Below are 25,158 nucleotides of genomic sequence, written 5' to 3'. Positions count from 1 at the left end.
AGAAGATGTTGTAGGGCAGGTGACAGACGAGTGGGCAGTAGTAGTAAAAGAAGAGATACATGCTGGGGGGGTTGAGGCTGGGCGTCCAGTGAGGGAGGGTTTGTTGTAGAAGGGCCCATCCCCAAACCGAAGCTGGACTTGTTCTTTCTTTCATCCCTTCCCTCCTCCTCCTCCTCCTCCTCCTCCTCCTCTCTCCAGCAGAGCACTCCTGACAGACAAAACTACGGCATTCAACCTGAAAAGGAAAAACAAAACAGCGTCAAATAAAATAAATATACGTCAGTGAAAGTGTGACTGAGATCAGCGCAGGCGCAGCCCACTCGACTCGAAAAATGTAATCTTTGTTTTGCTTGACTGGCTAAACTCTATGATGGCTAAGGAACTCTTTGCTGACTTTTTAGGGTTTTATGTCGACTGAAGTGCGACAACAGTCGAAAAGAGTGACAAAAAAGCAACAAAACGATGTAAAAACAGACAATAAATAAAAAAAATGTTTACGATGTATGCATGTCAATTAAAAGTGCTGTAGGTAGGATTGTGAAGATCCAGGACTTAGCCAAAAAATTTGAACATCGACAACTTCTCAGTCCCTCCCTCCTTTCTGCTAAAGCCCAATACGGTCTCCTAAGCCCCTCCCCCCATAAGGGAAAATGAATGCGTATGCATGAGCAGTGATTGATACACAGTTAGACCCCCCCCCCGGCCCTGATCGGTGCATCTGAACAGAGAGCTGTGGATTTTTGCAAATCGCACTACAGGCTGTAGGTGGTGTCAGAGGAGCCGGATTCTTTTTAAAATTACCTGCTCTGTAGTTCTACTCGAACATAGGGTCAGTTTCAGCAAATATGACAGAAAGTTAGTTTTATAAGTCTTACCTACTGTACCTTTAACTCTACATGGCTGGCCCTTGATGTGATTCTCTTTTCTAGTGTGGCCCTTAGTGAAAATGAGTTTGTTCTCAATCCTCTAACCCCTGGATTAGAGGATTGAGAACACTGAGGTCTGCATGGTAAATATGAAACTACCACCAGCAGCCAGTTATCTTAGATTAGCATTAACGCTGGAAACAGCTAGTTCAAAGGTAGTCTATATCCTTCGCATTTCACTTCTGTGATTGCTCCGGTGCTGCAGGAAATTCCACCAGATGCATATATTTTCCGTTTTTCTTCCGCTTTCTTTGTGTTGGAATTTTAAATTCGGTGGATTTATGAGGACTGTGGTTAACTGCTCCTCAGATCTCCGCATGGTGAATCCAGACAGCTAGCCACACTATCTGTCCAATCTGAGTTTTCTCTCGCACGCGTCTTTGCAGCGGCTCAGTGCAGAGTTTAGCACCGCCCATGACGATTCTGATTGGTCTAAAGAAATGCCATTAAACCAGAGCACTTTTTTCTCCCATCCCCGAAAGGTATGTGGAGTAGCAAGACCTTCCTTCAGCGTGCTTTGGAAGAGGGTATGGCAGAGCGAGACTAGTCCAAAGGTAACAAAATCTGCAAACAGGCACCTCTAAAACGTCATTTTACACTTTTTTATATACATTAAACAAATGCTATAGAGGTTCTAGTAGGTAGATTTCTAAACTTTGAACTTCCTGAACACCTTCTGCTGTCAGGTTTGCTGTAGTCCATACCTCACTGGAGTGGCGCAGCTGGTGCGCCTGAGCAGTGGAAGTGGATGTTCTGCCACTTGCTGTCTCTGCGATGCCAGACACGAGTTTCCTCTGACTGGCTGGACCGTGGCCGACCCTGGTTGTCAACAAACTGAGTCAGGCGGATGTACGCGATGCAGGCCGCGTCCTCGCCAATCAGGTGGACGTGGGGGTTCAGGATGGTGGTGTGGATGGGCTTGCTGTTCTTAGCCAGAACTGAAAAGATGACAAGAACAATGTCAGGAGAAAAAAAATTAGCAAGGTTTGGATTTTGAGGACATGTTCAACAAAGTGTGTAATGTGATGTGTAAATGTAACACTAATCGTCTCCGTGGAGTTGGGAGTTGCTGTGGAATATCGTTGGCAAGTCTAGCTTTTTCAAGATGGAGCTTTCGTTAGATTTCTTTGCTTTTAATTTTCATTTGTCGCTTCCTGTGAAAAATGTACAGCCACATTTATCTTTTTGAGCCACATTTTGTGATTCAAACAAATCCGACGTGTATGGTTACACTAAAAGTTAAGATCAAGAAGATTAAACAAAAAGAAACAATTATAGGAAATAAACATGATTTCAAAAAAAAAAAAAATAGCAATACATCTATTAATCTTACGGTTCTCAAAGTAGAATCTGTGGAAGTCCATCCCCTCTACCAGGTTGCCGAGCGCCTCCGGCTCAAATGAAGTCAGTCCAGGGTCGCAGATCTTACTGAAGAGGAAAGAGCAGGACATGTTTATGAAGACAAACATTCATTTTAAACTATGCATTTGAACACAAAAAAACGCAGACTCACGCGTAAGCCTCGAAGTCCCCATTGTTGATTGCCTCTATCAGCTGCTCAGTGATCTTGATAATTTCTTGTTTGCGTACTGCAGAGGATAGTAGGCACAGAGGTTAATCAGAGGTAATCGCAACATTTGGACAGATGGAGAGCAGTTGTTTTTTTATTCATTTTAATTTTCACGTAACAACACAGATGCACAGGCAAGTTAGAACCCCAACATACAGTTATTTGTGAAAAACTCTTTTGTCTATAATGAGTTGAAAAATGTATAGTGAAATAGCTGTAATTGTGCTCAGGGTGGATTCTATACAACAAACATTGACACCATACAAGTTAATTCACTCTTGAATTAGTTTGGGAATGAATTTCAAAGAAAATACAAACATCCACACACATACAATAGAGACCCTTGTGATCCTGAACGACTGTCAAAAACACTGTACTACCAACACACACAAGGAATTTCCTCATATCACCGCAAGCAAGGTTACCTGTGTATTTAAAGGCATCACAACTATTCAAAAGCAACCAAACGATGCATAGCATCAGCAGTACTTTCCATGGCAGACGGAAGGAAGTTAATTAGGCTCAGAAGAAAAAAGCACACACATCCAGATGGTTCAATTTCCAATTTGGCTGACAAAGGAGCAGTTTACGACAATGTACTTTACTTGATGTACCGGTTTACCAAAAGCAGAACACACTGACTGTTAAATATGCTTGCTCATGCACAAGCCTGCGAGGAAATGTCATTTCATTAGGCCCCGTGATTGGCTAATATGCGTAGGGTCAGGGTGGGACATGCTCGGTACTCACTCTGGGAGGAAGACAGGGAAAGGCTGGAGGGGGAGTGAGGGGGAGGTGGGGAGGTGGTGTGTGCAGGTGGAGGGGTGGGCCTGGCGCTAGGTACCGGAGCAGTGTCAACCTCGGGTGCAGGGGCCGCCGGCACCCTGCGAACACTGCTTACCAAGTCTGTGAGCCGAGACACTGAGTGGCGTCCAGGCAGGATGGATGGATGGATGGATGGATGGGCAGGTGGAGGAACGCAAAAGAACAGATTAGATAATAAAGAAATAAGTAAATCCCTTCAGGAATTTTGTGGTCACAATAAGTAAACCAGTGTGTCTGCAATCTTATTAATTACTAATAAAAAAAACTACTTTGTTTTGCACTACATACTCAACACAGGAAAATTCAGTGCTCAGTTCTGGTTTTATGTGGAATTTTTTATTAAATCTGCAGTATCATACCTTTCATTTATCTGAAGCCCTTTATTTGCATAAATTTATGCAATTTTTGCATAATAAAATTTATATAAATTTAAAAATTACTAAATGTCTAATTCTACTTCAAATATAAATAACATAATTTAAACTCGAATTACCGACTTGAAGTTGTATGCTTCCGCCAACCAGACAAGTTGCAGTTTACATCCATGTCTGTCTGGACTCATGTAATATATGTAGTGAAGACTATGAAGGAAATTAATAAAAACTATTAAGTTTACACTGGTATATCTTACTATATACTGTTTGGACCCAAATGTTTCATCCTTTTGTGTCAATAAAATAACTAGAGCTTGGAAATAAGCTGCTTTACTCTTTTTTTCTTTCTTTCGAAAATTAGACAAATAAGTCTCATCATGGCCACTTATTTCTCTTCCAGAGGTCCTTTACTATACACTCCCTGTTCTAGTTCTTTTCTACTTACTCTGCATGGGGACAAGAGGGGTGTGTGGAGGGGAGGGGGCGGAGAGGGCAGAAGGAGGTGGAGTGCTGATTCTCCCTTCCCCGTCGGATGTGGGCCCTGAGCCCCTACGCACTGAGCCCAGCAGGTCAGCAAACTTTGTGGCAGCTTAGGAAGTAGGAAGGGAGGAACATGGGAGACAGTGCACTGAAATGGAAGGTTGACCATATTGTGGCCTGAATGAACAAACTTTGTCCTGGAGAGCACTAAGACAAACTGGCAACTCAGCCAACCAAGAAAAAATGGGGGACGTATATCTAGCATTAAAGGCAGGGTTGGTAATGTGGAAAAGCTAGCAATATTCAAAAGTAGCATCTCCACAGGGCTCCATCTAACCCTAATATATATATATATCTCAAACAATACAGTGGTGCTCATAAGTTTATGAACCCATACTAAAGTTGACTAAAAAGAGGAATAAAAAAAAATCATCTTTTGGAAATTGATCTTAATGCCTTAATTAAAAAAATGAGGAAAAATCAAACCTTTAAGGACACCAATTTTCTTTGTGAATGAATAATGTATCATAAATAAATAAATGTTCTTCCTTAAAATACAGGGGGCATAAGTAAGTACACCCCTATGTTAAATTCCCATAGAGACAGGCAGATTTTTATTTTTAAAGGCCAGTTATTTCATGGATCCAGGATACTATGCATCCTGATAACGTTCCCTTGGCCTTTGGAATTAAAATACCCCCACATCATCACATACCCTTCACCATACCTAGAGATTGGCAAGGTTTTATTTCAGTTAGCCTAATAGCTGGTTTGATTTGCATTGAGAGATGATTTTATGGAAAGTACCCCATGCCAGTCTCTAGGTATGGTGAATGGTATGTGATGATGTGGGGCTATTTTAATTCCAAAGGCCAAGGGAACTTTATCAGGATTCTGGGTATCCTGGATCCATGAAATAACTGGCCTTTAAAAATAAAAATCTGCCTGCCTCTATGGGAATTTAACATAGGGGTGTACGTACTTATGCCCCCTGTATTTTAAGGAAGAACATTTATTTATTTACGATACATTATTCATTCACAAAGAAAATTGGTGTTCTCAAAGGTTGGATTTTTGCCTTTTTTAATTAAGGCATTAAGATCAATTTCCAAAAGATGATTTTTTTATTCCTCTTTTTAGTCAACTTTAGCATGGGTTCATAAACTTATGAGCACCACTGTATATATAATATATAAGTGTGTATTGGAAATAGTTACCAACCTAGCCTTTAACAGCAATGAATGAAGTCTCATTTACTGTGCAATTGTAGCACTGTATGTATCATTAGAGCTCTCGAAGACAAAGAAGGGAGCATAAAAGACAATGCTTAGAAATGTCTGAAAAACAATGATGAAACACAGATTGTAATGAAGCAGTCTTGTGTTGCTATTCTACGTACGTCCATGGGAAGGAGACAACGAGATATTCTACACACACTTGGCGTGGGCGGAACAGGGAGGGAGGAGGGTATAGTGGAGGAGTAGAAATACTACAAAGCATCTCACCGTTTTTCAGAGAATGGCTTGTTTTTTTGACTATTTATGTTGTTATTTAATGTTTTAGACTGTCTGGTAGTAAGATGTGGGAATGGTGCTGACTTACAAGACTCTAATTGAGGAATACAGTCAGGGTACAGTAAAAGAGGGATTTAGTGGTGCCAAATGGCAGCAGATGTATGCTTTTAATACATGCAGGGACGCTGAATGGAATACACACAAGGAAGGATTTTGTCAAGGTGAATTGCTGGAGCATATGCATGTGTGTGTGTTACAGGCTGCATTTGGCGGGCCATGCTGACTTACAGTACACAGCAGCTGAGGAGCCCTGAGAGCTATCTGGCTGGGAGCTTGTGCTGGACTGCGCCTTAAGCGAGCTGTTGTCTAAGCTCTTTCCTGATATGCACACACGCACACACACACAGAATAAGACCAAACACACACACATGAGAGAGATGAGAGAAGAAATCCAGCTGCACATATTGCACACAAAAAACACAAAAGAAATGTTGCAGTGACGAATGATAGTGTGAGACGACATGGTGGGGGCAGATAAATACAAGATGATAAACCCAATAAACCTTTTCCCGCTCTGAGAAATGATGGCTATTTTTCACTGACAGACCTCCGTCACCAGATCTCATTGAAAAAGAAAAAAACAAACATTTTCCTCATTATCCCAGTTAATGGCTCCATTACATCAGGATTTACCACTGTAGCTGCTGCTGCATGTGAGGTTTTACTGAGGCTCTAATAAAAGTCTTGCCAGTGAGCAGAGAATGGATGATGACAACAACGGTGATGGCCGTGAGAGCGAGAGAGAGTCGGATGTTACTCATTACCACTCGTCTGTTTAATCAGTTGGCACAGAGGGAAACGCAACACAAGAACACTCATTGACAACTAGAGGGGAATAAAGAGTCCCTGCAGGAAAAAAAAAGATGGCACGAGACTGGGCAGGAGAGGAAACAGATTGTTTTGTTTGTTGAGTTTTGTTTCAACAGTACCACAAAATTCACAGACCAACACAAACAATCCACAACATCTGCATCAATAAATGTGCATTATCCTACTCTAAGAAACCAAACATAATCAACAGGAAATCCAAAGAAAAAAGACGTCACAGTACAGCCTACACTGCTTGACTGACAAGTGATTGCTAGAAAGCCCAATGCAGAAACATCCCATCAATTAGAACTTAATTCCACAAATGTCACAAAAATAGACGTCAGGCATAGCAAGTTAACAGCATGTCATCTTACAACTCATAACAGATGTAAAAGAATTATCACCTGCACAGTGAAACTGTAGATTAACGACTAGCAGCCCTCAGAAAACTCTCTGTAACATATTCTTTACTATAAAAGCATTGAGAGTACTAAAAAAGATATGTGTTCAGATGCTCCAAGAGCCACCACAGGTGTTGGGTTACAAACCAGCTGTCGAGCTGTCTAACCCTGACAAGATCCTACAAAGGCCAACATGACACAAATTATTCCACGAACCATTCCCTTCCTCCCGCACTCACCTGGCTCTTGTAGTTTTGCGTCTGCGGGTTCGTATCTTAAGAGTCTTAAAACTGCTGTGTGAGCCTAATGCTATCCAAGGGTGGCGCTAGCAGGGCGGTGTGTTTTTAACCCCACTCTGGGCACTCCGTCTCCGTTTCCTGCCACCAGGGCTAAATTTAGACACCTCCCTCCTTTAGCCCAAACAGCCCTCCCAAGGTGCCCTTGCCCTCTCCTGCCAGAGGGGTGGGGTGCTAGGGCTCCAATTTTGGACCTTTGAAGGGAAGGAAATGGGTAGGGGGAGCATAACTTTCACTGTGTGTACAGGGAAAGTACAGTAGAGCCCTGGTGAGTATAAAGGATTTTCAAGTGATACAATGCTCCTTCGAGCTGCCCTACTTCCACACCAAGGGTAGTTTTAATAATTAATTTGAAATGAGCAACAGGGTGAACTTTCATCAATCTGATATGTTACAACACTTTCATTCAGAAGGCATGTTAACTGAATTACATATTTTACGAACTAATGCACAATATACAAATTCAGTACATAGACCACTCCCCGCTACCCTAATGAATGACTTCAGAATAGTATTGCTATGCTCAATGACAAGGCGTTTCATAATTAGTTGGTACGTAGTAACGTCTCAATATTATTTTAAAAGTGAGGGGAAAAAAATGTAACAACTTTCATTTTGCAAAAATACAATTTTGACAAAGAGTTATGACAACATCCCCTCCTCATAAATTGTTGAATGAGCCACTGAAGCTGTTAACTTGCTTTACTTATGCATCTATATACTAATGAAACTGAAGGTTAAATGTTTCTTTTGTGCTCTGGAATTAGGTTAGAGCCCAAGAGACTGGTGCTAAAGACAGCTAATGATGTGACACTGGTTCTACGTTATAATGCTCGCCTAGCTGCTAGCGTGGCACGCCCTCATACTCTGCAACTGACTAGCTAGCTGTGCTGATCTAGCTACTGCGCATGTGTGACTCCCAACAAAGATGGAACAGAAGTGAGATGCCTCACTGTAGCTAAAACAGAGAGCTCAACACACAGGGTGAAAAGAGGAGCTGCAGCAATGTGCAGTACAACAAAAATACGTTTTTTTGTTGAAAATGAAACCACATAAAACCTATTCTGGTACAACCTCTGAATACAATTATGAAACTGAAAATGAGCATATGAGCACAAAAGTCCTATGCTGACTTTGTCATTATACTGACAACACCTGATGCCAAGGGTGAAAGTGATGGAATACATTTATATATATTATTTATTCCGATACTGGAATTGGGTAGATTCAGTGTGTACTTGGGACTTTCTCTAAAGTCATATGTTTACTTTATAGTCTCATATTTACCGTAATTTCCAATTTCTCTTTACTTTCAAACTAGAACTTCTGCTTTTAAAATGAGCACAATACCAGTAAAATAAGAGTACTTCTACTCGAGTACTACTCGATAATTGTTGTACTCTTTCCAACATGGTTCATTTCTCTTGCAGACCTACATGATGGCTCTTCCATGGTTGCTAGGGAATATGTGACATAGCAGTAAAGCCTCTACAGGGAGCAGGAGGAGGAGATGGAAGCGCACATTCTGTTCTGTATTCCTGGCACTGAAATGATACATTCATGACCCGATTTAGGCGCATTGTACTCAGCTTGGATGTGGAGAACAGGGGTGTTTGAGTGTGTTGGCATAGATAAGCAGAAGCACACACACAATGTCGCACATCTCACAAACAGATTCAGTCGCGCGCACACACACACACACACACACACACACACACACACACACACACACACACACACACACACACACACACACGACAAATCAGGCAAGACACAAAAGCATTTTGTAAAGTTATTGGCTGATATGTGTGATATGCACCACTAAGACGTTCATTTCACAATTCCAGCCACACGCAACTTACACACAAACAGCACAAGTACACAACTCTGCAAGCTGACACCCGACACAGGCATGTTGGTATTTCAGAGGTGTGTGTTTCTCAGTATTACATTTTCAGCCTAACGCCAACACTTTTGAGACAGCCAAACCACAACAGCATTACAATGCCTCTTACATTTCACAGCACCCCCTCCCCTCACCCAAACATGCACACACCTCTTCAGCAGATAGAGGCATTACAGCCAGGGTCGATGCTAGTTCGCACCTGATACATGTGTCGATGTCAACACGGGCATACTGTGCAGGCGTCAGCACTTGGGCTTCAACCATAGACTGTATCCAATAAGCTTCAACATCATTCAACAGACATTAATATTACAAACACTCTTGGTCTACATGCTGTCTACATGCTAACATCAGGGAAACCTGTAATCTTGGTTGCCGATGTTGTTACTTTCTCCCTCTCCCTCTTTCTCTCTTAGAAGCCTTTATTGGGGATTCAGTGACTAGTTAGTCTTCCAGTGCAATGATGGATGGGAAGCTCAAGTGTTATTGCCTGCACAGTATGCTCTTTGACGTCGACACATGTATCTGGTGTGATCTAGCATCTACCTACAGCCAGGCTCCATGAGGGTTCAATAAGAGGTCAGCTATCAGCAAGTTGACTATCTTAGAGACACATTTACACAATCCATGTACGTATTACTCTTATTTTCAAACTAACAGTAATACATGATTAAAATATATCTTTTTAGTGTTCACTCAATAACTGAATAAAAACCAAAAAAAGTCATTAAGCCATTTTGTGATCCACGTTAGAGCTGTAAGCTTTTAAAAATGGTAAAAAAAAAAAAAAGGTTGACACAAATGTTCACTGTCAGAAAATAAAACATCTCAGAGACAGAGAAAAAAAAATCCTCTAATAAGCCGCTATGAAGACAAAGCCAGTCCCAAAAGAGAGTTTTTCAACAGTTGGCATCAAAATGCATTAACACCCTGAGTCTCGTGATACTGCCGTCTAATAAACAAAAAGCCCATGCAAAGCAGAGCACTAGTTGTAAGAGGACTTTTTGTGTGCCCTCTTAAAAATTGACTGTGCCCAATTTCAGAAAGACAGGCTCACTCAGGTACAACAATTATGTCAGTAACAGCTTTTACTGCGAGAATTTAAAAATCCATTTACACGTGTAACTTAAGGGTGATAGCGGAGCTTGTCACAATTCACCATTACAAAGCTGACAACTTAACAAGCCCAACTGAAAGGCAGTCAACCAAATCTTCTCTACTTTCTGGTTGAGTGTGCTATCTGGGGATTGTCATACACTTATTATTAATGCTTTTATTGGTCTATTGTCTGCCTCGTGTGATATTTATGATCATGAGAGGCACTTCATAGTGGAGTTCTGCAGTTACACAGGTTGTTCACTGACTAGCTGCAGCAAAAAAATCACATCAATACAGCAGAAATGTCAAGAGGTGATCCAAAATGTGTCAAGTTCTCAGAAGCATTCGGACCTTCAGCAAACTGTTCAATATTTGACTTTTTTGAGCTTTGGAATTTGTCATGTGTTATCTCTTGTATATCTTACCTTTCACATCTTCATCCTCCACAGTGGTGTTGCTGCTGTCTGATGATTCCTGGAGATCAGAGATAAACAGCCAGTTTGAATTAATTATAATAGCGCACACATCTGTGCTGAATACACATGAAGACACACATCACATGAGTGGTAACACACAGGCCAGCAGGGGGCATTTTCATATGTTCTCATGTCAAATCTTCACAAAAACAAAACTGATTACAGAGCAGCAAATATACCAAGACCAATTAATGCAGGTTCAATTCATAAACAGATACCAAACAAGGACAAAATCTCAATTTTGTTCAATATAATAATGTGTGCCACAACCATCCAACCTCTTTTAAGTCAAACCATGCAAGCAAACCCATCAGCCTAGTAGCCCAATATGCCACTGTGTCAACAGTCATTTCATATTTTGCTTTTTTATCCTTGGCCTGAAACCTCTTCTTCTACTCTAAGTTTAGCTGTGTGTGTGTGTGTGTGTGTGTGTGTGTGTGTGTGTGTGCATCACACCATGTGGACAAGTGAAGTCTTTCCACCACAGAGTGCTCTTGTCTCTTGCTGAAACTGACAGAAACTCAATGGAATGTGTTCCATCCATCTATTTCAACAATGGAAGCAGGCAGATGGGATTCTGATAGGGCAATTAGTTGCCATCTTAAGCACGGCTTCAGATCGTGCAATCTATCCATCTAGCGTTCCATCTGCCTGGCTGTCTCTCTCTTCTCAGGCTTTCGCCAGAGGAGAAGTTAGCTTCTGATTTCCAATTAGCAGATTAAATGGGCCTAAATTCCCCCGCATGTAGAGGAGTTGAGAGACCTGGCGACCTCATTAGAAGTACACACGTGCACGAACAGCATCACGAGCACAAAGCAATAAGAGTGGTTTTATAGCCTTCTAAAGAGCAGCTGGTGACCTGAAGAGAGGAAGAACTGAAAAGAAAAGCTGTTTTGTGTGTGTTTGAGACAGAGCTGTGGCAAGCATCCTCAAATATTAGAAATATAATTTTAAGTGTGATCATCACACCTACAGAATGTTTTCTTTGGTCTGAATCTGAATCAGAGAAGTTTCCTTTGTGAAATTTAGTTTCTTATTCATTTTGTTTCATCCCGCCCCATTACAGGCAATATAAGGCTTGTAAAATGTAATCAACGTAAATATGATACTTATTTGTGCACTTTGCTGTAATTAACCCTTACTAATGTTAATGCTACATCCATTTATCAGCTCATATATTAAAGCGTATCACATATTTTATATGGACTCTAGGCTTGCCCTCTGTTCATTTTACAATACCAGGATGTCCAAGCATCACAGACCACTAGCGTTACTCATAAAGCCTCATGTTTTGGGTAATTTCTTGTACAAAGCTGGCATTATGGTCGTCATAACATGTCCATACGGACCAAACAAAGCAAGCAAGTGTTCTAGATTTCAAGTAAGCTAATTTAAACTAGCCTGGTGTGATAACAAAAACTGCAAAATGAAGTACTTTTAGTGCCTTCCCATGTAGCCTCTCTTTGACTTTCTGAAACTTGCTGTTGTACATAATTCAAAGCTATGCACTTCCCTTTGACCCAAAATCTAATGAAAAGGTCACTCTATTGTAATGCAAAATCTGGATGTGGGTTTGGAACAATGTTATGATAGTGTTCCCTTTTAGCTGTGTGCATTACAACTCAGCAAAAACAACACACACACACACACACACACACACACACACACACACACACACACACACACACACACACACACACACACACACACACTAGTAAACCAATGCCATGGTGCGGTCACAGAGATGCATAATGAAAAGAGGGATCAAAGGGCAGGAGAAGATGAGGAAGAGGAGGAGAATGACAAAGAGGATAAAGAGTAGGTCAGGACAGGGAAATGACATATGTATACCTTTGTCCCGTCCACTGGATTATGGATGACTGTTGTCTGAGGTTCCTGGAGGAAGAGGAGGAGGAGGAGGAGAGATGGAGGAACATGGAATAAATGAGAGAGAGGAAAGGGGGAGAAAGAGGGAGGGAAAGAAAGAGAAAAGATTGGGACATAAAAGTATATAGAAATGGATTAAGTGCAAAAGAAAAGAAAAAACGAGGAAAAAGACAGTGATATGAATGTTGGATGAAGAGAAAGTTAAGGTTAACAAAGGAGAGATGGAAGAATCCTTCAAAGAGAGGGGGTGGATGAACTGAAAACCGTAATTTGGAGTCAGAGACCGTATTGAAAGTGTCTGCGATGAGCACATCTGAACTAACACAATTTCACTCTCACTCACACACACACACACACACACACACACACACACACACACACACACACACACACACACACACACACACACACACACACACACACACACACACACACACACACACAGCCTAAGGAAAGGGACAGCATTAAGACCTTAACTTATCCAGGGTTATGCTGAACATGGGTACTTTTTATTTCTGCACTGCCCTGTTGTGCATGCTTAATTCTAAACAGCCTTCAATGCCCTACATGATGTAAATATGTACAGAATCAAGAGAATTGTAAACCAAACTGAAGAAAATCAGCCAGCTCTTACAATATAAATGAGCTCTGACATAGATAAAAACTAGCCTGAACATCTTACAAGACACTGGTACACCCAGCAAAAACACTAAGATGCCTCCACAAGATGAAAATAGATCATTCTGTCTCTTCACACACGTCTCAAAATAAGAGGCTCCCACTGCCGGGCAGATACTGGCAACATTTCAGGATCCTTTTCTAAAAGAAATTCTGTCTGAAATTTCTACTAGTTATATCTTCTACCAACCTGCTCCACATCTTCCCGCTTCTTACACAAAGCTATCACTTTCACTTAGAACACAGTTTTCCTTCTTGAATTTTATATCGCAGTTTCTGCAATCAAATGTATTTTCACAAATTTCTGCTATGATTATGTTACATGTTTTACACAATTAGTGGCTCCTAATCGGTCAACACGGAGGTGTGCCCCCCCATAAAAAAAGGAAGTGACACCTCTGTGATGACCAATCATCAGCTTTATCCCTGGTGATGATGGTGATGTTGTCTGGGAAACCGTCGCCCAGGGCAACAGGCACTGGTGGCAACTTGGGAGATGATGATGAGTGAGAACAAAGTACCTGGGGTTTGCAGATTAGAAGAAGGGGGCGAGGGATGGTGTTACATCATCGGAAGGGGAAGGGACTGACCGCTACACATCAGCACTGACTTTAAAAGTACCACTGCTGCTCTTCTATTGGCTCAGATAAGTCAAATTATTTCTTTAGTCTTTTGTGTTATGTAAATAGAGCCAAGCCACACATATATTTAAGTACATGTGTACATTTAAGATCCCTATGACCACACCAAACTGCTTCCAGATCAGAACATTAAGGTCATGTACAGTAAGTGTCTCTCTCCATGACCTGGCAGCTCTGTAAAGAAGGAGTTAATGTACCAAATAGCTAAACATTAACTAGCTCAAGTCCCTAGACCCCCCCCCCCGTTCCCCAACTCGTCAAATACTGATGCCTTGTCAGCACAAGGCACTAACATGCAGCCGCTGCCGGACCAGCTATCAAAAACAAAGAACAGAGAAGCTTGGAGGTATACAACACACGCAGAGGGAGTGTGACTTCATTCCATGCTCAGGATGCAATTACTCCACTAAATCTTTACATAGCAAATAGTTGTTAGTTGCTATATTATGTACAGCCCCTTTAAGCACATAAACTTCCCATCAAGCGCTTTTGATAGTATGTCTGCACCTGTGCATGAAGAAAGGACTTAAAGCAGGTGGCTGGTTCAAACCACTGTGTCAACCTAAGGCCAAGGTAGTGATATACACCATCAGCAGGTAATACCCAACATACTAAGGTTACCACTGAGTTAAATCAGTTAGTGACCCAATGACTAACGGCATAGAATCTGTAATATATTATCATTACGTGCTTAGATGGAGCTTTGTAAAGCCAGTGTGACCAAGCTATATTTTGTGTGTAGGAGTTCCAAGGAGCAAACCCAAACTTGCCTAAGTCCTTAGCTGTGTTACAATGTCTAAATTGGTGAGATCATTAGTGCGGCATCTAGGACTTGGTTGCCAGTGATTTATAATTGAGCTACTGGCCTGGACATAGAAAATAGTGTGAGAGACATTATGCTCTTACAGCCTTGCAAATGTAGCTCACAGCTGCAATACAACTGAAATGATTCAATTTCATAAAAAAAATAATCTTTACAAATTGGTAAGTTTCCAATAAAACAGTTATCTGCTTTAAAATGTTTACAAAAATGGCTTTACATGGCCCAAATTTTTACTTTTTAAAAGGAACTATGATGGTATCAGAAAACTCAAGCAGATTAACAACATTTAAATGTTCACCTTAATTTGAAGCTGTGAAAGCCAGAGTTTTTTTGTGATTGTTGCGGGCAAAAATCCTTGATTATGCGGCACGTTTTCTTAAAAAATGCGATGGAATATGCGGGATATTTATGCAATTTTATGCGATGAAATTGCGGGAACTTGCAAAAATTGCAGTTTCATCATGGCTTCATCGCGGGGTTTGCAGCTTTTCGATGATGTTCACATCGCGTAATTACGTCACTTCATAACGTCACTTCATAACGTTCCCATGGCAACAGGGGAAAATGGCTGCTCTTGTGTGAAGTAAACGCAACATTTTTCAACTTTCTGCTAAGATATATGTGACTTTTTTGCAACGAAAATGCGGGGATTATGAAATCATGCAAGTCCTGCATATTTTTTGCAGAAATCGGCAATTTATGCGGCGAAAGTGCGGCGTATTTTTAAAAAATGCGGCCTCCGCATAAATATGCGGACTTTGGCTGATTATGCATTGAATTATGCAATCGCATAATCGCGTTTTTCTGGAGGGACTGATTTATGCAAAAAGAAAAGAGCACATGCTTTGAAACTGTCATTGTGTATCACTTTTGTAGCGAGGATGCAGGTTTTTGCTGTTTTAATGAAAGGTAAAGATCATCTAAACTGTCTCCAACTGATAAATAATGACTACAGTGAACCATAAGCAACATGGAGGGGTTATTACCAGCAATGTTTCTTTGCTCTATTTAAAAAAATGTTGACAGAAAAGACTTCTGAGAGGGAATTGGGTCATTACATGGAGAAGGAAATGTATGTCTGACGTAAAGTAAATGTTGCTGATGTCTCATAGCTAGTTATCCCGCGATGTCTGCAGACTAATAATGTTTGATGTTTTGAACTTGTGTAATGTCCTTAAGGACAGTACACGTGATTTTACAGGCTGATCTTACACTTACGCTGGTAATGCAGTTGCGAGCAGGGACTGTTCAGATTTTTATACAGCACTGGCATGGACTGAAACCAATAGCTGTCTGACAACTAAACATCTACAGGACAGGATAGGAATGCTGCATCAGTTCCCATGTCTATAACTCAGCCACAGAAAAGTGTAAAGAGAACATAGGGTCCATACCGATCAAAAAGAGAAGCACAAAAAAACTTGGAAATCTCCCCTGAAGGCCTCATGCTGAGTAAAATTCCTGCTCACGCTTCTGGACTATCCTTCCAGGTATAAATGCTTCACAGATTCCCTCAATAAAAGTGCTTCCTGACCATGTGAGCCCAAGAGCATGCAGGTTTTCATTCCAGCCAATCAGCTGATTTTCACACCATCAAAAGAAAAGGAGGAATTAATCTTTTAAAATCAGCTGGTGTGTTATTTGGCTGGAAGGTCAATCTGAAGACCTTTGGACTGGGTTGCTCACACGGCGGGGAACCGCTTCTCTACAGAGGCATTCATAGGAAGGAGGGGGTAAATCGCACTGACAGTCCCAGCAGGCATTGGCTGTCTGTTCTTCTTCGGGGAAACTCGAAATGACAGAGAAAATGACACAGCAACACAATATCAACACAAGTGCAAGACACATAACATCCACACCTGCCATGGGGAAATGTTTCCTGACACCACCTGCTGGTTTAAGACCTACCTCGCAGTCGCTGGGCAAAGATCAACCACAAATGGCAAGATGGACAGAGAGGAAAAACAGAGAAAAGTAAAGGAGTAGGGGAGTGGGGTATGGTGAATATAGGGGTCTTGAAGGACTCATGGGCGGTAGGATAGACAGACACATACAGATAAAGGTGAAGGAGAGGGGGGTTAGGAGGTAAATACCAGAGCAGGTGAAGGGATGTTTCCTTTGGGGCTGGTGACTATGCTGTTTTTGGTGCTGTTTGTCTGGGGCTGTGCAGGACATGAAAGGAAAGGGAGGAGACACAACAAGAGTGTTAACAACAGCAAAAAGTGGGTTTGTGTTTGTTTGTGTGTGTGTGTGTGTGTGTGCGTGCGCGCGCGCGTGTGTGTATGTGTCCTTGCACTACTGTACTTGTAAGAACTAATTTCAAGCTTTTCACTTTGGTGTTTGTGGCATCCTTTTAGTTAGAAGTCATGTATTTTCAGTTGGAACTATGAAATGAGCAGTGGTAGACCTAAAGGTTAGAGAAGTGAGTTTGTGACCGGGAGATTTAGGTTCTAGGGCTAGGCTTGGTTTTTCGGGTCTAATGTTACGCAGTAACTGAAGGTCCCCACAAGCATTAGATAAACTTATGTCTGAGTGTGGAGTCCAGTAGATGGCAGCTGCTGCAGTAGTGATGAAAAGATTACCCAAAAACATTCATTCACAAGACTGATCTGTAATTCTGAGAGGTGAGGGGGCAGGTGACACTGTGTGACATCATGATGTTGTCACTGATGACTATGCTTACTTTTTCCACATTGCAATGATTCAAATCCGCCAATTGGCCGTAATGAATCACCATTATAAGCCTTGATCAAATGCTCCTTTGAAGGCCACAGATCAAAGAGTGGCCAGTCCTTTGTGGTTTAGTTCCATTATAATGATATTTGCATTGAATCTACATTAAATTCCTTGTAATCTTGTAAGGAAAAATATAAATTTGAAGTTGCTAAATGGGGCCTGGGTGTGGCAGTGAATCACCAGAGTGATTCACTCTGAAGTCAGCTAGCATAACATAAATCTAAATCATGTAACACTATAACATCTAAGCAATTCCTTCTAGTCACTAATAGAGGTCAAGAGAAGTCATGATTACTTAATGCCGCGGTAAGCCTTAATATAGTGTGAATGTTAGAACAAAGTGGGAAGAAATCTGCTAAAAAAAAGGTGAGATAATTCCACCTAGTTATAATGCAAATCATCATCATACCACAGGTATTTCTAGCTGTATTTAAAAAGGAACATTTTAAGAAAGAGGCACAAGATTAAATGAATGTCAGATAGTTTACTTTCAAGCTATAGGGTGTGTGTGTGTGTGTGTGTGTGTATGGTTGTATATGTTGACCATATTATGAATTCTGTAAGCCAACGAGCTTACTCAGGAGAGGAGAGGAGAGGAGAGGAGAGGAGAAATCTACAGACACAGACACACACACACACACACACACACACACACACACACACACACACACACACACACAGTTAACTCACATAACACCTGTGCCCACACACACACAAACTAACAAAGCCGTCGTCAGCCATCACTCCGCTGCCTCTGTGGAATAACAGGAAATGTATTCCTCATCAAAGTAACGATTAGCGGGTGACATATCTTAGTCAAAGCCAGTTTGCAGAATCAATTCAGGGTCTTAGTTTTTGGCGTAGTGGGGCATTTAATAAATTGGAATGATGACAGCTGTCCTGAGCAAAACTTTGCTAGTGGTGGAAACAACTGTTCATGCAACGTCCAAAGCCAAACATCTGAACCATTTTCCACATTGAAAGCAAAACCATTGTGATATATTTAACTTGCATATCACAGGATATATCTTGATAGGAGCTCACACATCTTCACAATTTGATGATGTAAAACAATGAACGAGAAAGTCGGTAAAAGTATTCACAGGTGCTTCACCAGGGAGGCAAAGAAAGCAGTGCACAGGGAGAACAAAGGAGGAAGAGGTGCGGATGAGATGATGGGTGTGTAAAAAAAATAGGGAGATGCCAGGTCAGAGGGAAAAGAAGGTGCCTCAGGGCAGAAAAGAAGTTAACAAGTTAGGGTCAGATTCCTTCCCAATGTACTTACCTGAATTAAAATATGTATTGCTGTTTGGTTTATTATCCTTATGCAAGTGGCTGTTTCAATTTACAATTTGAATAAAGTGTCAGTTGCTGTATTCAGTGCTTAGGGATGGGAGCAGGAGCAAGTATGCACCCACCTGCCCATACTTTTATTCCTACTTTTTGTTTAAAGCATGTGCATTGTCCTGTAAGACCGAAGAGTATCACAACTATAAGCACAAGTGCTGCCTCTATTCTAAAGTGTGCCCCTGACAGATCTGGAGCAGCATCCCTGGAGTAACTCTGATGGAACTAAAACATCCTGTTTCTATCAAGTTTTATAGAATAATGGTAGGGTTAGTCTTATGGCAGTGAACTTTATAAGGGCCAAAGCTGTGACGTCTGCCTGGCATTTTCTGACAATGAAGTTTGTCTTTCTTTATATGTTGATATTTTCTTTTGCCATCTCTGCTCATGTTTACTACTCAGTTTCTGCGATACCTAACAAGGTGCTGCTGTTGTTGCCACCATGTGCACCAGAGCATCATTCCCAAAATGAAAGCTGACTGCTGTTTGAATAAAAGAAAATCCTCATGAATTGGGCACCACTGTGTAACAAATTATTACTTCAGTGAAGTACTCCACCAATGAAATAGAGTAAAGGCATGGAAAAGGTGGATACAACAAATACAAGAGATAACAAGTGGAGAAAGGGAGCAAAAGAAGGAGTGACTGGGCAAATGCATAAATAGCATGCTCACCATATACTGGACAGTAGAGCTGGACTTTCGTTTCTGTCCCCAGGCGATTGATGGATGGATGGATTTATTGACAGATGAATGGATGGTAGAAGAAGAAGGCAAAAGATAAAGTAACCAATGACAAAAAGTGAAACGACTGGTACAAAGTACAAGAAAGAGCTTGTAAGTCTAAACCAAAACTTTAACGCAGATTTCAATCCTTCATAAGAACATGATCAGACTTTTCCAGACAGCTTGGACAAAGCAGAAGAAAGACATGTGTTTCCCCTCAAGTGTTATTGTGAAAGTAGGGAGGCGTAAGCACGCGAAAAAGGTGCGGTGGTTTAAGTGGAAGTCATCAGGAAGAGGACATAAGAGTAGGAAGCAGATCACAGAAGAGTCATGCAGATGGCCAAACGGTGACCCACTCATCTTCTGTCAACAGATTAAGAACGTCTGGGTCAACAAGGAGCAAGATGGAGGCAAGATGGAGGCATAATAGAATAGCAAAATGTATTCTGTTAGAATAAAACCATGACTGGCTCAATACTTGTAAAATTGTAACACGTAGCATTTATACATCAATAAGTTATTAGTATGGTAATTTGGGAACATAAGTAATCACTTCAAATGAAAAAGACCAATAAAACATTGGACACCTAATATTTTACATTCTTGTAAATTCAAAACAAATATGTTGAAAAGATTTTGTAGCAGTTTATCCGTCTATCGAACCATCATATCAATGTATTACAATGCTACGTGTAATATATTTAAGAAACTGTGTGTTATCGATACAACACTGCATTAAATGCTGAACGGAGTGGCATTTATAGGCAGTAGCGTGCAGCACGTGAGGCTGACGGTGGTGTGAAGTTAGACTGCCTGCTCGCTCTGAGCAGGTGTTGCAGCTGAAAAAACGTCAGGTGCCATTACGCATTAATGAACCTGCGGGAGAAGAAGGAGGCCAAGAAGAGGAGGTCAGAGTCGCCAAAAGGACATGTGGAGGGAAGAAACAAAAGGAAGAGGGAGGGACGGAAAGTAAGGAAGGCAGCAAAAGAAGAAGACGCCGTTAGAAATGGTTTGGAGCAGGTGTGTGGGGAGCCTGTTGCTAGGCAATGAGTGTGCCGCAGTGGAAGTAAGTGTCTATTTCTGTAATCTCAGTTTCCAGGGTCCAGACTGGTAGCTATTTCTGGAACCGGAGTCACATTCCCTGCTGAACCAACTGAGCAGGGAGAGAGGGGAGCAGAGGTGTACACACACACACACACACACACACACACACACACACACACACACTCGATGTTCAGGTATGCTCACACCCCCATTTGCGCTTTCATTCTCTTTTCAAACTGACAAACAAATGCGATATATTCACACAGTCACTTTTACGTTTACACAAACACACACCTCTACGTCCACGTGTATGCGTAACATAACGTATAATGCTGAGAAGCAAGCACATTTTTTGCATGTACACTATCTTCCAAGCTTTGCACACTATCATGCATACACGCTGCACATACAGACACATTCATGGAAGCTTTGTGTGGGATGTGTTAAAGCAGTGTGTGTGTGTGTGTGTGTGTGTGTGTGTGAGCGAGCGTGGGATGGTGAGAGATCTTCATTAGAGGATGAACTGGAATGTGGGGTTAAAGACCAGATGGGGTGAGCAGGAAAAGGAAGCACTGAAAGAGGAGGAAGAGACAGAAATGAAGGGGTGAGAGGCAGAGGAAGTGATGAAAAAAACCAATGGGGAGGCTGACAGATGGTTACATTTAATAATGGAGATGGAGATGTCGCAATCAGCTGGTTAATGCCAAAATAAAGGGTGCTTTCAAAAGGATGTGCTACTTGAGGCTTGTGCTCGGGCAGGCTACACGCAGGCTAACAAAAGCACATACACACACGTATACAGACACGTGTCCACAGATCTAAAGTAGCGATGTTTTTTACAAAAACAATCTGTGAGTGTCTCTTTACACATCCAAAAGGGTGTGCCAAACTCAACAGAAGCCCTAAAACAGACAAACCACAATCTCCACATATATCACAAGAAATAACACATCTAATGAGATTATAACAGACACAAAATGAATAAGAACATTCAACACATTCAACTACAAAGAAAAGAGAGCTACAGTAGGGAAAAGTGAGATTAGGAAAGAAGCAAATAGTGGTGAAGAGAAAAACGAGTAGAAAAAGAAGAAGGCAGAGTTTCTATTCCTGGAAAATTAAACAAGGGGGTGTCAAGAGTGGAGAAGTGGGAGGAAGACATGTGATAACCCTTACCTTGACATCTGCCTTTTTGTTGAGTAAGGTCTTAGCTGCTGCAATGACAAACATAGGGAAACAAATAACCAGTCAGAGGTGATGTGCAGCAACAGACAAGTAAAGCAAGTGAGTAACAATATCAGCTACATCTTTAACCTACACTGAAGAGATTACATTCATTTGACTTATCAAATAATGGTCTTTATTGACATGTGCAGTACGATTGTCTTTCAAAGCAAAGGCTCAGCTAAGGTAGCCTTAGGCTGAAAGAGCAAGGGCATCTCAGCACCTTGCTGATAAAACTCAAACTTTGTTTTACAATTGCAGAACCTGCTTGTAAGACCATGATGTGTTTTGTTATCCACACATACATGTTTTTCCATATATGCCAAAGCAAAACAAAAACACCCTGCCAGCAATCAATATGTAATCAAGCTCATTATGCAACCACACAACCTGTGAAGCAATTGAAAATAATCACCCATACTAAATAGAAGCATTAGAGTGATGTAATGGCTCTTATAGATCTAGCAAGGTACAACCTACAGGTCCCAAAGTGTTTGATGCTAAAGGCCAAAACTAGTTGGTCAGGTGGACAAGGATTTATTCCAGTGTTAGTCTTATTTTCCCCAGCTGCCTTGAGACTATCTTCAGTACACAGTCCAATTGCTTTAGGGTCCAAAGCCATTGCTTTGTCTTTCAACAATAACAAGATATTGTCAGTGAAATAAAAATGTACTCCAATTAATTGTTTCACATCAATTCTTGTGCCAAGGTCCCCTCATGGTTGCGAGGAAGCCAGAACAAAGATGGCTGCCGGGCCGGACAATAAGCCCTGCCTTAAGCACTCTGTGGGTGCCTTAAAGAGGATTAGTTTTCAGTCTGCTCTCTAATGAAGGGTAATGAGGGAGGATAGAAGAGGAAAATAATACTGTAGACACAGTCCTCTGATGATTATAATACCTATAAACCCTTACAACAGTGAAAACTGCACACAGATAACAGAAGACAGTCCGCAGGGCGTTCACCATGACTGCACTGCCAAAGCACGGATAGCAAGGTGGTCCAACTGTATTAGATAGATGCACATTCACCTAGAGGGACCCCAAAATAAGAGCCAGGCTCTCTGTGTTGGTGTGTAGGTGGAGGCTGTGGGTGTCTGTTAGGATGTAGACAGAGGATTAACACTAACAGGAGACGAGATTGGACAAGCAGATGTGTAATTTTACTGCTTAAAGGTTGATACCAAAAATGCAATAGCAGACTCTTTAATACTGTATAGCTCCAACCCCTGCTTTACACACATCTTCAACCCGGCAGCACAGTAGATCTATACAATCACCACAGTTTCAAGGTGGGCACCTACAGTATGATGAACGCCACCAATTTAGTAACCCTCCAAATGTGAAATATGGTCACAATTAGGCCTGCAACAATTATTAAATAATTGTCAATTTTTTTTTTTTTTTTAAATAATCGCTGTTTCTTTGTTTAACCAGAATTAATTGCTAAAATGAACTAAGGTCTTAAGGCGTATGACTGGTAATTGTTGGTTTAGTTTAGATATGCCAAATTATAATTATATAAGTGATTTTTGGTCTGTGACTGTTAGTTGTTGGCACTGCAACGTACACCTTCATAGAAACAAGAATGACAAGTGGGGAAACAGAAAAAATGTTTTATGATAAACAGGCGTTTACTTTTTAGGCTGTATATTTGTTTTATTACATTACCAGTGTCACATGACAGTGCTATAAATATAAAGATATATCCTGGGATTCATTCAAAACTTTAATTTGTTTAAAAAAGTAATATCTTAACAAATCGTTTTAAATTTGACTGAAAGAGACAATTATATTGTTAATTGCAATTATTTCTGAGACAATTAATTGTACAGCAACATTTGGTATTTGTTACAGTCTAGTCACAATCTGAGTTATGGTGTTGAATGATGACCAGAAAAGTGTTTTTGCAGAAAGTGTCATAGTGAAGTTGACCTTTGACCTTTTGGGTATAACATATCACGTCATACGTTTATTCTTTTAGACATTTGCGTGAAATGTCATAATTAGCGCATGATTTTTTGAGATATGGCCAAAAATGTGTTACTGTATGTCACAGTGACCTTGAACTTCGACCACCAAATTCTAATTCTTGTACTTGAGTCCAAGCAGACGTTTGTATCAAATTTGAAGAAATTCTCTCCAGGCGTTCCTAAGATATCACGTTCACAAGAACGGGACGGACAGACGGACAACTTAAAAACATAATTCATTCGGCCATGGCTGTCGACGAGGAGGCAAAAAATTGTATTGTAAATACAATACTTAACTTAATAACTTGAAGTCTACATTAGTATAGAAGTTGCTGTTAGAGTTTTACCGAAAGCATCGTTTTACATCAAGGGCTAAGAAACAGGTTAGAATAATAGATCACTTGAAGACATCCTATCTAAGAAGGTTTCTACATTACAAATGAACAGTAATCTGTTATATTATGGCTACATAATATAGAATAATCCAGCAACATTAATTTGGGAAATGCTGATGTCTATCACTGCCAGTTCAAGTCCCAGACTCTCTTACCCCCCTAGACGTTGTCCTTCCTGGGACTTTTTTAAAGGGCTGAGTGCAATTTTAAGTCTAATCAGATGCAATCACATCAGCAGCCAGCCACGTTACATAAAACACTATTTCTGGCAGACTGGGTTTTTTTTTTCTTACTTTCTCTCTCCCTCTTCCTTCTCTCGCTAAACATGAGAAATAGCTACTTTCTCGTTTTCTCACTTTCGTTTCCAAACATGCTCTGAGCCAGCTACACTGAAATTTCGACAGCTTTATTCCATGAACAGAGGTCCAATCACAAGGAGGTCAGTTCAAAGTCTAGTGGAGCCCTGGTCCAGCCTTTTTAAGTTAAAAAAAAATCACATCCTTACAAGTGGACTTGTAAAGCTGTCACTTCAGCCATCTTTTGTTTAAGCGGTTTTTTTTTTTTGTTTTTTTTTTTAACTTTTCTGCCTCAGTGGTCAGTGTGGTCATGTTTGAAGTGAGGTTTGCCCATTCAGCAGTGAAGAAAGGAGCAACAGAAAGTGATTAACAAGCACTACATAATCCGAAGGGATGTGCGAGTGGCATGAATGTGCATGGTTTATTGTTATGCTGTTGTTCCTCCTTCCAAAGGCTGCTTGTTACTGAGGAGAAGAAATGGGGTCAGAATAGTGCCAAGTTCATTCTTGCGTATTCTCTGTTGGCTTGGCAGAGGAGGAGAGGATATAAAAAGGAGAGCAGAGAGGAAGAGCAAGTAGAAGATGAACAAAAGTCATAAGGGTATTTCACTGTGCTCTTTCCAAACACTATTATTCCGTCAAAGTGGCTTGGGTTCCA

At 41.0% G+C, this 25,158-nt stretch overlaps 1 protein-coding gene across 50 annotated transcripts in view; it reads right to left on the bottom strand.

Moving 5' to 3' along the window:
* The window catches only part of camk2b1 (calcium/calmodulin-dependent protein kinase (CaM kinase) II beta 1), a 70,041-nt gene continuing 44,883 nt past the window's right edge, over positions 1–25,158 (bottom strand). For 5 of the 50 annotated variants that reach the window (XM_035996150.1, XM_035996178.1, XM_035996146.1 and 2 more), the window contains 12 exons: positions 21,794–21,831; positions 19,523–19,555; positions 16,859–16,927; positions 12,588–12,632; positions 10,686–10,734; positions 5,978–6,067; positions 4,141–4,284; positions 3,247–3,417; positions 2,440–2,515; positions 2,260–2,354; positions 1,631–1,864; positions 1–235 (listed from right to left, as the gene is read on the bottom strand). In XM_035996150.1, coding sequence (XP_035852043.1) covers positions 1,632–1,864; positions 2,260–2,354; positions 2,440–2,515; positions 3,247–3,417; positions 4,141–4,284; positions 5,978–6,067; positions 10,686–10,734; positions 12,588–12,632; positions 16,859–16,927; positions 19,523–19,555; positions 21,794–21,831 — 1,043 coding nt within the window. In that variant the 3' untranslated portion in view covers positions 1–235; position 1,631. Of the gene's footprint in view, positions 236–1,630; positions 1,865–2,259; positions 2,355–2,439; positions 2,516–3,246; positions 3,418–4,140; positions 4,285–5,977; positions 6,068–10,685; positions 10,735–12,587; positions 12,633–16,858; positions 16,928–19,522; positions 19,556–21,793; positions 21,832–25,158 lie in introns of those variants that run through there. The other 45 variants (XM_035996276.1, XM_035996152.1, XM_035996188.1 and 42 more) reach the window with 25 other exon arrangements.

Source organism: Sander lucioperca, chromosome 2, assembly GCF_008315115.2.
Source record: "Sander lucioperca isolate FBNREF2018 chromosome 2, SLUC_FBN_1.2, whole genome shotgun sequence".
NCBI lineage: Eukaryota > Metazoa > Chordata > Actinopteri > Perciformes > Percidae > Sander > Sander lucioperca.
Note: the sequence above shows the minus strand (reverse complement) of the source record. Positions and strands in the feature narration are given on the sequence as shown.